General features: G+C 33.8%; 2 protein-coding genes across 2 annotated transcripts; both read left to right on the top strand.

The window, feature by feature from the left end:
* Positions 1-1,014: 1,014 nt before the first annotated feature.
* On the top strand, positions 1,015-2,290 carry LOC146917957 (F-box protein CPR1-like). Its single transcript, XM_085717335.1, has one exon. The coding sequence runs from the start codon at positions 1,055-1,057 to the stop codon at positions 2,288-2,290; it is 1,236 nt and encodes a 411-aa protein (XP_085573461.1). The 5' UTR covers positions 1,015-1,054.
* A 5,341-nt stretch (positions 2,291-7,631) lies between these two features.
* On the top strand, positions 7,632-8,863 carry LOC146917956 (F-box/kelch-repeat protein At3g06240-like). Its single transcript, XM_085717334.1, has 2 exons — positions 7,632-8,786; positions 8,825-8,863. The coding sequence occupies exons 1-2, from the start codon at positions 7,632-7,634 to the stop codon at positions 8,861-8,863; spliced, it is 1,194 nt and encodes a 397-aa protein (XP_085573460.1).
* Positions 8,864-12,458: the final 3,595 nt, after the last annotated feature.

Below are 12,458 nucleotides of genomic sequence, written 5' to 3'. Positions count from 1 at the left end.
TTGTTATGGTGTCTTCTTCGGAGGACGGGGGTCTAGTGGTGGTGGAATCCGAAAGAGTGTTGGAATAAGTCATTGTTCGTGAGTTTATTTGGGCTCGTTTGTGGTGATTAGGAGTTAAGGTACTACTTTTAGGCGCTTTGATTAGTTTGATGTTTTTTTTTTGTGGAAGGGTTATGGAGAGTAGCAGTCGATAGGTGATAAGATTTTATTTCGCTGATCACTCGCGAGAAAGGGTGGAAGTTTGACTTTGATTTAGGTGTCGGATATGGTTTTGGTGGTTAGATTTCGTACTGGTGTTTGGTGGCATCCCTCAGTTTAGGTAGTGTTTGTATTGGTGTTGTTATGGTTTTTCTTTTTGGTGTTCCACCTCTATACGACTCTTTTGTTTCATAGTTTTTGACTGTCTGTCTCTGTTTGTCTTGTGAAAGGATTTGATTATTAAAAACTTTTGTGGTTAATTTTTTTTTTACACCATATACATATTTTAGAAAATAACATAAGAAAGTGGCACGACCAACTATGAATTGGTCTAAATGACATGATTTGAACTCTTTAATCAAGTGGTCTTAGTTTCTTACATTCAATTCTTGACTCTTGTGTATGAAGAAAATTTGATTGCGAGTAGAGAACTGACCGTGTGTGCCCCTTAGATTCTCCAATGAAAATTAATCACGTTTAAACGACGGAGAAACTTTCGTACCTACAAAGCACACTTACTAAGTGATATTATAATATAATTTAATTGGATTAGGTTATAAATTATTTTTAAAACTTTTTTGAGGGATAATTATTTTTATAATTGTCAAAGCATATACTTATAAGTTTATTAATATTCTTTCAAAAAAAAATTTATTAATATTATTTTTACAATTATATTTTTATTCTATTTATAATTAGTTTTTTCTCTCTATTTTTTTCTCTAAAAAAAAAAATTTAAAACCCTAATTCATCTTCTTCATTTTCAATCGCTACTGTGAGTGGGTTAGGGAGATTCGCGAGCCCACTTCTTCACTTTCAATCGCTACTTCAACTTCGGCGCTTTGAATCTGAGAAGATGGAGAAATCAATTCCAACTGAAAAGGTTAGCAATCACATCCACAATGACATTGGATTTTCCATTCTCTCGAAATTGCCTTTAAAATCCTTGAAACGATTTACTTGCGTAAGTAAATCATGGTCTCTCTTATTTGAAAATCCTAATTTCATGAACATGTATCGCAACAATCTCATATCTAGCGAAGATGACGGTTCATGTCTCCTCCTACAACAGACTTTGCCATATCCACATGATCATCGTCACGTGTTGTATTTGCTTTCTGGTGAGAGGTTTGAGAAGAAAGTCGAATTAGGTTCGCCACCTCGGTTTAAAGACAGTAACAGCTCTGGTTTTATATTGGGTCCCGTTATTAACGGAATTGTTTGTCTTTACCGTAGTGGGACAAATATTGTATTATGGAATCCAACTAACGACGAATTTAAGGTCCTTCCTGAAAGCCCTATTGAGTTAGAGCCCTCAGTACGTTATGAGATTGAACTGGAAAGGCTTCATGGATTTGGTTATGACCGTGTTAGAGATGACTATAAGGTGATTCGATATGTACATTATGAATTGAATTTATCTGACTATGAAAATGATAGTGAGTTTGAACGTGATGAGTTGTCAGACTATGAAAGTGATAATGACTTTGAACGTGATGCGATAAGTTTGCCGACAAGCGTGTCACGTGACGATGTGTGGGAGATATACAGCCTCAGAAGTAACTCTTGGAGGAAACTTGATTTGGATATGCCTTGTGGTATGTATGCTTATGCAGGTGTCTATGTGTACTTGAATGGAGTGTGTCATTGGTGGGATGTTGATGCTAAAGCATATTTGATGTCGTTTGACTTGAACAAGGAGGTGTTTTGTATAACACTCATACCCTCAACTTTGATTCATAATTTTGATTCTGGATTAGAGATGAGACACTTGACGGTATTAAATGACAACATTGCTTTGATCTCATATTATGAACAGTCAGCTACATTTCACATATCAATATTGGGTGAACTTGGTGTGAAGGAGTCTTGGACTAAACTATTCATTCTTGGGCCCTTACCTGGCATTCATCATCCTATTGGAGAGGGAAAGAATGGTGATTTATTCTTCAGAAGATATGATAACGAACTGGTTTGGTTTAACTTGAGAACTCAGATGATGGAGGAGCTTGGTATTAAAGGGCAAATGCATTGTTGTCAGGTAGTCATTTACAAGGAAAGCCATCTTCCCATTGGAGGAATAAATGGTTGATTTTTTTTTCCTTTTTAATCTCAGATTTCACCCTCGAGGTTTATGACAATGGTTATTAGGTTTTTACCTTTTATGCAAATTTGCTTGTCAATTGCACAAATCATAGTTAGTTTCAAGACAAGTTATAGAACGATTGATGATATGAATCTTGGTTTATGGATTTTATTTTGATGTTTAATCTCTTTCTATTTGTGAATTGCTTTTTTATTTCATTTATAAGAATGATGTTTTTCCTTTACCGGATGACCTCTAATATTATGTAGAAATAACTATTAAGCCGCATTCCATGATTCTGTCATGCTTTTCCTTTATAAGAATGATGTTTTTCCTTTTTTATTTCATTTGATAAGCTATTAAGCCGCATTCCATGATTCTGTCATGCTTAATGGTTTGTAAATAATCTGTTCAATGGTTTGTTAAAAGCTTTAAAATTGAAGGGCATCTTTTTGCTTATTGTTGGTAAAGTTCTACTGTGTTGAGATTGACAGTCTTCTATCACATTTCGTTGTTTTCAACAATATGTCGAAGGTAAAATTCTCAATATGTCTAATGAGGATCATTCATTTGTATAGGGTAGCTGTCCTATACCAATGAATGATCCTCCTTATACATGTTGAGTTTTCTTGAGAATCGAGTGTGGTATTGTAATCAGGTAGCATTTATGTATTGTTGAGTGCATTATGGTTTTTGAAATAAATATGTTGTTTTGCTCAAACCAAATAATAGAGATGTCATATGCATAATCTGTTATCTCCTGGTTGTTAGGGTGACATACCAAAATTAATTACAGAAAATTTTGGAAGGTCACCCAAGTTAAATGAATTTGTATAGGTAGTCAGATTGGGGAGAATAGGTTTTAGAGTTTGCTTATTTATTTTGGCTCAAAATTATTTAGTTGCAAAATTCTGTTCTTTTATTAGAGTATACCAATGTTAAAGGTACAAACAGACAAACAGGTAATTAAGGTTTATAATGAATTTTAAGGTTACTATTCCTTTCATAGTTTGATCCAACCAGCACTGCACTAGAGACCTATGACTCATGCATATACAAATTCATAAAGACACACACACTCACACATATGATTTTGAAAAACCACACATATGTTGGAAAGAACGATAAAAAAAACGTTTTTATTTGAACTATGATTTCAAAAGTTCTAGAGTGAACAAAGTTAAAAAAATACTTAACAAATATTTTAGTATATAAATTAATTAATTAAATGGTACACATTCAGTGTGGTATACCATTTTTCGGTTTCATCTGAAGGGCCTACTGATGAGGAGCGTTTCTTGGACATTTAACACAAACAAGTTTCACTGAAGGTCTTGTTACTTGTTTGACGTCTTTTTCGTAATCGACTTTCAACAAGGGATAATTTAGTTAGACGTGGAATTCTTCTACCTGCCAATAACCTTTGTGTAGATGGTTGTGATTTGGAGGAAACTGCAATGCACCTGTTCTTACACTGCTTACACTTTGGTAATATTTGGCCTCTCATCCGTCATGCTTAGTGGATCATTTCTTACAGTATGGACAACTTCGCGGGTCTTCAAAAGTTTTGCGGTCTTTATTACACCTCGTATGGTTCGCAACTGTTTGGGTTATTTTGAAAGAACGAAACAATCAGATTTTTAATAATAAGGTTGACCATATGCAGCTCTTATTATACAAAATAAAGTTAACATCCTTTGTGTGGTTACAACCAGGAAACGCTATGTTCACTTTTAATTATCACAAATAGTGCCTTAATCCTTTGTCATGTATGAGAGCAACCTTGTAGATCTTTTCTATCTATTTCTTTTTGTTTTATGTTTTCATTGTTGGACTCATTGTAACTTAGTGCCTTCTCTGGCACTTCTTATGCTAGGTAGAGAACTGTTTCGGTGTTAATATATTCACTATAGCTTCTTAAAAAAAAAAAAAAAAAAAAAAAAAAAAACTCAATAAATTAGTTAGTTAATTTAAAAAATATTTAACAATTCCTACTTATTTAAGTTAAGATGTAATATACACTTTTTCATGAAAAAAAAAAAGTAATAAGAAAACTAATTACCTGCTTCCTAAAAAAGTACGAGTTAGTTTTAATGCAAAATTTCCAACAAATAAATAATTGTGGTTTTATCTTTCTAAATTATTTGATGATTTTTTTCTACATTTTAAATAATAGATTTGTAAACAAAAAAAAAAAAAGATTTAATTTGCATACATTTTTTTACATGCATTCAATCAAGTCACATGAGGAAAAATAATTATTTGATGAAGGATCGATTGATCATGTACTTAAACTTAATTACATCAGTTGTGGTTGGACTTGCAGCGGTGCTATCAATATAACCAACCAATGAGATTATATCCCATAAGGACGACATTTAATCCAATATTTCAGGCAATATTTTTATAATTGTGAAAAACTTAGAACATCCACAACAAAGCATCCCACATTGCGTGCTTAAATGGGTCCCCTATGTCCACATAACCAATTTTACGGTAATACTTAATAAGCACCAATTTTATCCAACCCAGCACCTCAAAAGAAATTATTAAATTGGCCCCACAAATAACTCTATATCAATACATTTTTAAGAAAATTTATTCATATTTTATTAAGATTTATTAAATGGGACCCATGAAAAATGAAGAGAGAGAGAGAGAGAGAGAGAGAGAGAGAGAGAGAGAGAGAGAGAGAGAGAGAGAGAGAGAGAGAGAGAGAGAGAGAGGTGCTTCCATAGCCACCCTCCTCTATAAGCACCCATATGTTATACTCCACAATGTGGGTGCCTATTTAATGTGACGCTAAATAGGTGAAGCACCCACTATTGTGGATGGTCTTATATTAAAACCTCTAAAGACAGACAAAATCAAAAATTTCTATGATGTCTTTCACATATTACTTGATCTTGAACATGACTAGAAGAGACAAGCGAAGTGGGTCCGATGAAGCTGATGTGACTGTTGACAATGGTTCTTCACCAGCGTCAGGGTGTGTACTAGCAAAAACACTCCAACACTTAAGTCAATTGATTCTCAAGTGTTTTGAGCCTCTTTTTTAGAATGATAATGTGTACCTAATTTTGCTGTGAAATGTTCTTTTAATAAATTTTCAGATGGTTGTGTGAGTATTGATGTTTCGATGATTACACCCTTGTAGCACAAGTGTGTTCCAGTTTGTTTTACGTAACATGCTCATATTATCTTTGAGATCCTTATTTAATTTAGTGTTTCAAGGCTCTTTGCATGCATAGGCGACCCACAACCATGGTTGTTAAACTCGCAACTTAAGTCCCAAAATCTAAGTTTTTGCGACTTTGCGTAGTTTTAACGACTCAAATCCATAGCATAATCTCAAAAACAGGCAAAATGCTATCAAAATCGCACAAAATCATGAAATACGTTCAAAATCGCTGGATTTTGTTCATTTTTTTTTATAAGGGTCAATTTTTGACCCGGATCGTAAATTGAACCGATTTGAATCCATGGCCCGGTTCTATAAATACCCAAAAGGATAAAAAATTTCATTCTTCGCATTAAAGAATTTTATCTTGGCATAAATTGTCTTTAAGTATTTTGTCAAGGTTGTTTAGCATTATTATGACTACTAAAGAATATTTGCATCCAGGCTTTGAGTTATTTATGTATATGTATTTTATGATCTTTGAACTTTAAGTCATTTATGACTATATGCAATTTATAACATATATTAAGCATTATTTTGGTTTTGGTAGAATTCTCGATTTTGATTGCGATTTTACGAATCACGATTTTGATATCTTATATCAATTCTACAAAAGTCCTTGAGTAAAATCCTTTGATTTTGATTGCGATTTTATGAGTCCCGATTTTGCTACTCCCTTTCGACTTGAAGTAAAGTCCCGATTTTGACAACCTTGCCACAACCGTATTTGTACGCCTTGTTGAGGCTCAACTTTGTGAATGAACCGTAGATGCAAGGATTGAACCTCAGCCAAGTCGGGCACATTACGCCATAATTAAGACTACAATTACTTTTTTTAAACTAAGCTTTTCCAACCAAAAAAAAAAAAACTTAAGTTAAAATATAACATTATCATATTAAAATAATTTCCATATAGCATTTTATAACACTGTATATTTGTAATCTATTTTTTCTTCATACAATATATTTTAATGTTTGTGTAGGTATATGAAGTAAAAAATTTAAATTTTTTAAAAATGTCATATGTGTTGGACCGGCTAGAACGCAAATCCCATGAAGACACGCGAATCAAGCCCTGCAAAGCAGGACATAACGTCCTGAGTGAGCACGCTAGTTCCAGTGCGTGTCACCGCATTGAAACACACCCCTACTCTTCCTGCACCGTGCACGTGGCCTCCAACAGCCCTAAGATTAGGTGCCTTATTTCGCGGCCGAAACGGTTAGCGCCTCTTTCTCCTATATAAGGGTGACTCAACCTTACTTTCAATGTATGATTCACTTTACACACACACACTTAGACATACTCAACCACATTTATCTCAGTGACTTGGATAATGTATGATTTACTTTCAATGAAGTGCTAACGTGTTCGCAGACACCTTTCGCTCCGCTGTAAAGACTACTATGTTGCCTCTATCTGATCATTACCGGACATATCACAATCCGATTGAACCGCATCAAAACAACTCATTTTCTATTGGCTGGATTTAATTCAAATTTCGTGAGAAAAGGTTGCAAAAATCAAACCAAATGAACCTGACTAAGTCCCAAACTACTCATAGTCAATTTAATCATCAGTTGACGACTTTCACTCACTTTGAGATTATAAGTTGGCTCAAAAATGGAAGAGGTGGCAACAAACACTATCTAATACTACACACATTTGTCAAAAGAAAAAAAATATACTACACACAACTAGGAAGTCAGGATTAGAATTCACATGAAAATACTCAGCCTAACAACATAAGAATTCCCATTTATATAAAAAAAAAAAAAATCAGAGCTGCCATATAAACTATTTTTTTCTTTACAATTGTTTTTTATTTTGACAACTTCTTGATGTTAAAACTTTGTGTATAAATCTAATCTATTTTTTTTCGTTAACATCTAATCTAAATTTAGTTAAAAGAAAATATTAGTATTGCACAAAATAAAATATATTAGTACTACATAACCGCCTCATATAGATTTGGAGTAAAAATTAATTTTGTTTTTCTATATTCTTTCAAAAAAAAAAAAATTAATTTTTCTATATAAGCTGATAGCGTAAATAGAAAACGAGAAATAATTTGAAAACCCTAATCGTATATTACACCAATCGCTGTTGCTACTGTGAGTTTGTCAGTGTGCTTCGCATCAGACGCTATCGCTCGCTACTGTGATCCGATGGATTCTCTTTCAACTGAGAAGGTCAGTAATCATATTCCTGAAGATATTGCATTTTCCATTCTCTTGAAATTGCCTATAAAATCTTTGAAACGATTTAGTTCCGTAAGTAAATCATGGTCTTGCTTATTTGAAAACCCTATTTTCATGAACATGTATCGCAATAGTTTCATATCTGATGCTTACGAGGACGATGGTTCTTGTCTCCTCCTACAACAGATCCTGCCATATCCATTAGATAGCCGTCATGTGTTGTATTTACTTTCTGGTGAGAGGTTTGAGAAGAAAGTCAAATTAGGTTCACCACCTCCACTTAGAGAGTATGACAACAGTGGTTTTATATTGGGTCCTGTTATTAACGGAATTGTTTGTCTTTACCTTGGTGGTATAAATGTTGTATTATGGAATCCAACTATCAACGAATTTAAGGTCCTTCCTAAGAGCCCTGCTGAGTTAGAACCCTCGGTAAATTATGAGTTTGCTCGGGATAGGCTTCATGGATTTGGTTATGACAGTGTTAGAAATGACTATAAGGTCATTCGACATGTACATTATGTTTTAGTTGTACCTGACTATGCAATTGGAAGTCATACATTAAGTTTGCCAACCAGCGTGTCACGTGACGATGTGTGGGAGATATACAGCCTAAGAAGTAACTCTTGGAGGAAACTCGATTTGGATATGCCTTGTGGTATGAGGACTCAAGTAGGTGTCTATGTGTATTTGAATGGATCGTGTCATTGGTGGGATGACGGTGATTATGTTGATAATGACGCATATTTGGTTTCCTTTGACTTAAGCAAGGAGGTGTTTTGTAAAACACTCATGCCCTCAACTTTGATTGATAATTGTGATTCTAGATCTGAGATGAGACACTTAACGGTATTAAATGACCACATTGCTTTGATCTCATATTATGAAGAAGTTACTTTTCACATATCAATTTTGGGTGAACTTGGTGTGAAGGAGTCTTGGACTAAACTCTTTATTCTTGGCCCCTTTCCCGGCATTCATCATCCTATTGGAGAGGGAAAGAATGGTGATTTATTCTTCAGAAGAAAAGATAACGAACTGGTTTGGTTTAACCTGAAAACCCAGACGATGGTGGAGCTTGGTATCAAAGGCGAAATGCATAGTTGTCAGGTAGTCATTTACAAGGAAAACCGTCTTCCTTTTCTTTCAAAAACAAAAAAAAGGAAAGCCATCTTCCCATTGGAGGAATAAATGGTTGAATATTTTCCTTTTTTAATCTCAGATTTCACCCTAGAGGTTCATGGCAATGGTTATTAGGTTTTTTCCATGTATACATCATAATATTATGTTCAAGACAAGTTACAAAACAATTAATGATATGAATCTTTCTATTTGTGGTTTGGTTTTTTATTTCGTTTGCAAGAATGATAATTTCCCTTTACTGAATGACCTCCAATATTATGTAGAAGTAATTTATACTTGATTACAGCACCCTGTTGTAACAGCAGAGAATCCTACAAAAGTAATCTTTCTATCACATTTCGTACTTTTCCAACAAACTGTTGAATATATGCTTTCTCAACATGTCTAAGGATCATTCATTGATATAGGCTATCTGCCTTCACCTCCATAGAATACATAAGGTTGTTGTTCATCGGTGGAATATAAAAATGTCACTTCACAACATGGTATTGTAACTAGCAAGGTTTTTGTAACAATGTGGTTTTAAAGTCTGATTCTTATTCTAATACATAACTTTTAAATTTAAATTTTAGCATAAGGCAGTACAAGGTTTTCTTTATGAAAAGGTTTATGTAAATTGTACTTAGAAAACTTACAAGATGTTTACAATAACTCATTCTGTTTGTCAGTTAGAACAATTTCTATTGTATAAATAACTCTGTTGTGTAATTTGAGTAATGAAATTTATAATGTCCAGTTTAATTCTTTTTAACTATTCACTACACTGTCAAGTGAATCAGAAGGAGTATACATTGAAAAAAGTGTATTTTGCTATATGTGTTTCTGTTTATATCTCAAAAGTTGAAGGATGTTATGGTTTTGACTGCTCTTCAGGTCTTGCTTATGTCTTTTAATTGTTTTGCTTTATGCGTATAAATTTGTCTAACAATGCATGGTTTGGTTCCAAGTCGACTAGGTAAGCGTGTTGGATGAGTCCGGTGTTAACACCAGGTTGAATCTTCTCATTTTTTCTTTTACTGTTATTATTGTTTCTGTCTAGATAATGTTGAAGTTATCACGCATCTTTGTTCCTTTTCTTTTTCTTTTTTCATTTTGATGTTGGATCGAAAATTCAACAACGGATAACATAATATGTCGTTGGGTCATTGAATTATACAGTTGAATTATATACAATCCCAGAAAAACCCTAAAGCCAACTCCCTTAGATTCCTTTCAATAATGTCTTTACGCTGATCCAGAAAAAAAGACATAATTGGGGAATTTCAATACATTGAATGGAGACATTTCTGCTGAAGCTACAAACTTAGGACTGAAGAAAGTCCACTGGATATCCCAGGCACCAAAGCAGGAACCAAGATAGATTTAGGCTGCAAACTGAGCTAACACAATGCCTCTACAATCTCTCAAGACTCCACCTATACTTGCCGGACCAGGCTTCATCCTTGATTATCCGTCAATATTCCATTTCCACACGCTTGGCGGAGGAGGACCCCAAGAGATTTCCAATTCCATACTAAGTTAGCATCCCTAACTACATCACCCGGACTGAAAGGACACTAAATTAATACACCAATCCAAGGACATTGGAATTTGAACATTCCACCAATTCAATACTCAAAATTTATAAATTCACACCTGAATTCCCATACAAATTTATGTTTTTTTTTTTTTATTATAAAGATGATGTTGAGAACCTTTCGATATAGACCGTTGCATGCTATAGACCGTCTAAACCTTTCGATATAGACCGTCTAAACCTTTCTAATTTTGGGAATTCACACCTGAATTCCCAAAATTAATTTAGCCGTTGCATGCTATAGACCGTCTAAACCTTTCGATATAAAAACATGTGAACTTTTTCCCATCATACGATTTTAAAAAACCACATGTGTTCAAAAATACGATGAAAAAACGTTTTTAGCACATCGATCGCAAAAATAACACGATTGAGATATAGTTCCTTAGCATGCTTATTGCTTAATAAGAAATCTCTTGATAAACTTATGAAGGAGGTCTCTCACAGATTGCATTGTTGTCCTTTATGTTATATTTTTTAGCAGTTAGAACCACAATTTTTGTTCCGCAACGAGGGATGAACAACATCCAGGTGTCAATTTATCACGTTTCACACTAATATTGTTGTTTCTTGATGATTGAGCATGTAGCAAACCTTGATTGCATGACCTAGTTTATCACACAACTGACATGTTGATCTGGGTGTTATTTGATCGCTTATATGTTTTCTAATTTTGTTATAAAATTTCTCCCTTTTACTGCAATAGCTACGAGAGATATTTTTGGCACAAGTTTGTCCCTCCTTAAATATCTTGCAAAATTAGAATGACCTCACCATACTCGATACCAGGTCCATTCAAAAGCGTGGATGACACGATCCATATTATCTAAGGGAGAGTTCATGATGACTTATTGATCAGATAAAGCCTTCATACTATGAAGGTATTCAGATATGGATTTTGATCTTTTAATGAATCTATATAGTCTCTCTTTTAGGTGCATGATCATTGCATGAGTTTTGATTGCAAACATCTCAGTGAGAATCACAAGCTAGTTGTGAGGTCTACATTGGGATCAATAGAAGAGATACTAGCATGAATCAAGGATCAATCGATCATGTACTTTAAAATGAGTGTAGGTTGCATCAATTGTTGTTGGACTTGCAGCGGTGCCATCAACATAACCAATGAAATTATTTCTATAGGGAGGACATTTGATTAAATATTCCAGGCAATAATTTTATAATTGTGAAAATGCTTACATTAAAATCTTTAAAGACACCCAACATCAAAAAAAATTATGATGTCTTTCACATATCACTTGGTCTTGAACACGATTAGAAGAGACGAGCAAAGTTGGTGTTAAGAAGCTGATGTGACGGTTGACAATGGTTCTTCACTAGTGTTGGGTTGTGTACTAGATAAAACACTCCAACACTCAAGTCAATCGGTTCTCAAAGAGTTTTAAGGTTTTTTTCGATATAATGATAACGTGTACCTAATTATGTAGTGAATTTCTCTTTTAATAGATTTTCAGCTGGCTGCTTGAGCATGGATGTTTTGATGATTACACCCTTATAGCACAAGGGTCGGGTGCCTGTTTGTTTTACTTAACGAGCTCATATTGGCTTTGAACGCATTGTTTGGTGTTTCACGATTCTTTTCATGCATAGGTGATCCACAACCGCCTTTGTACGCCTTGTTGAGGCTCAACTTTGTCAATGGACTTTAGATGCGAGGATTGAACCTTGGCTAAACCAAGAACATTACTTCATAGTCTATACTACACTTACTTTTTTGAAATAAGTTTTTTTTAGGAAAAAAATAATTTAAGTTAAAATATAACATTATCATATTAAAATAATTTCAACATAACATTTTATTCTATTACTTTTTTTGGATTGATTTTTAATAATTTTTTTCTGCATAAAATTGATTTTAACGTTTGTGTCGATAGATGAAGTGAAGTTTTTAATTTTTTTTTTTTAAATGTTAAGTTAATATAATTGAACCTACAACAAACACAACTCATTTTTCATTGGTTTGATTTAATTCGAATTTCAAGAGGAACGGTAGCAAAAATCGAACCAAATGAAGCTTACTAAGTCCCAAACTAATGATAGTCAATTTAATCACC

Source organism: Medicago sativa, chromosome 6 (assembly GCF_051527215.1).
Source record: "Medicago sativa cultivar Bolivia chromosome 6, Bolivia_mono, whole genome shotgun sequence".
Lineage (NCBI taxonomy): Eukaryota > Viridiplantae > Streptophyta > Magnoliopsida > Fabales > Fabaceae > Medicago > Medicago sativa.
Note: the sequence above shows the minus strand (reverse complement) of the source record. Positions and strands in the feature narration are given on the sequence as shown.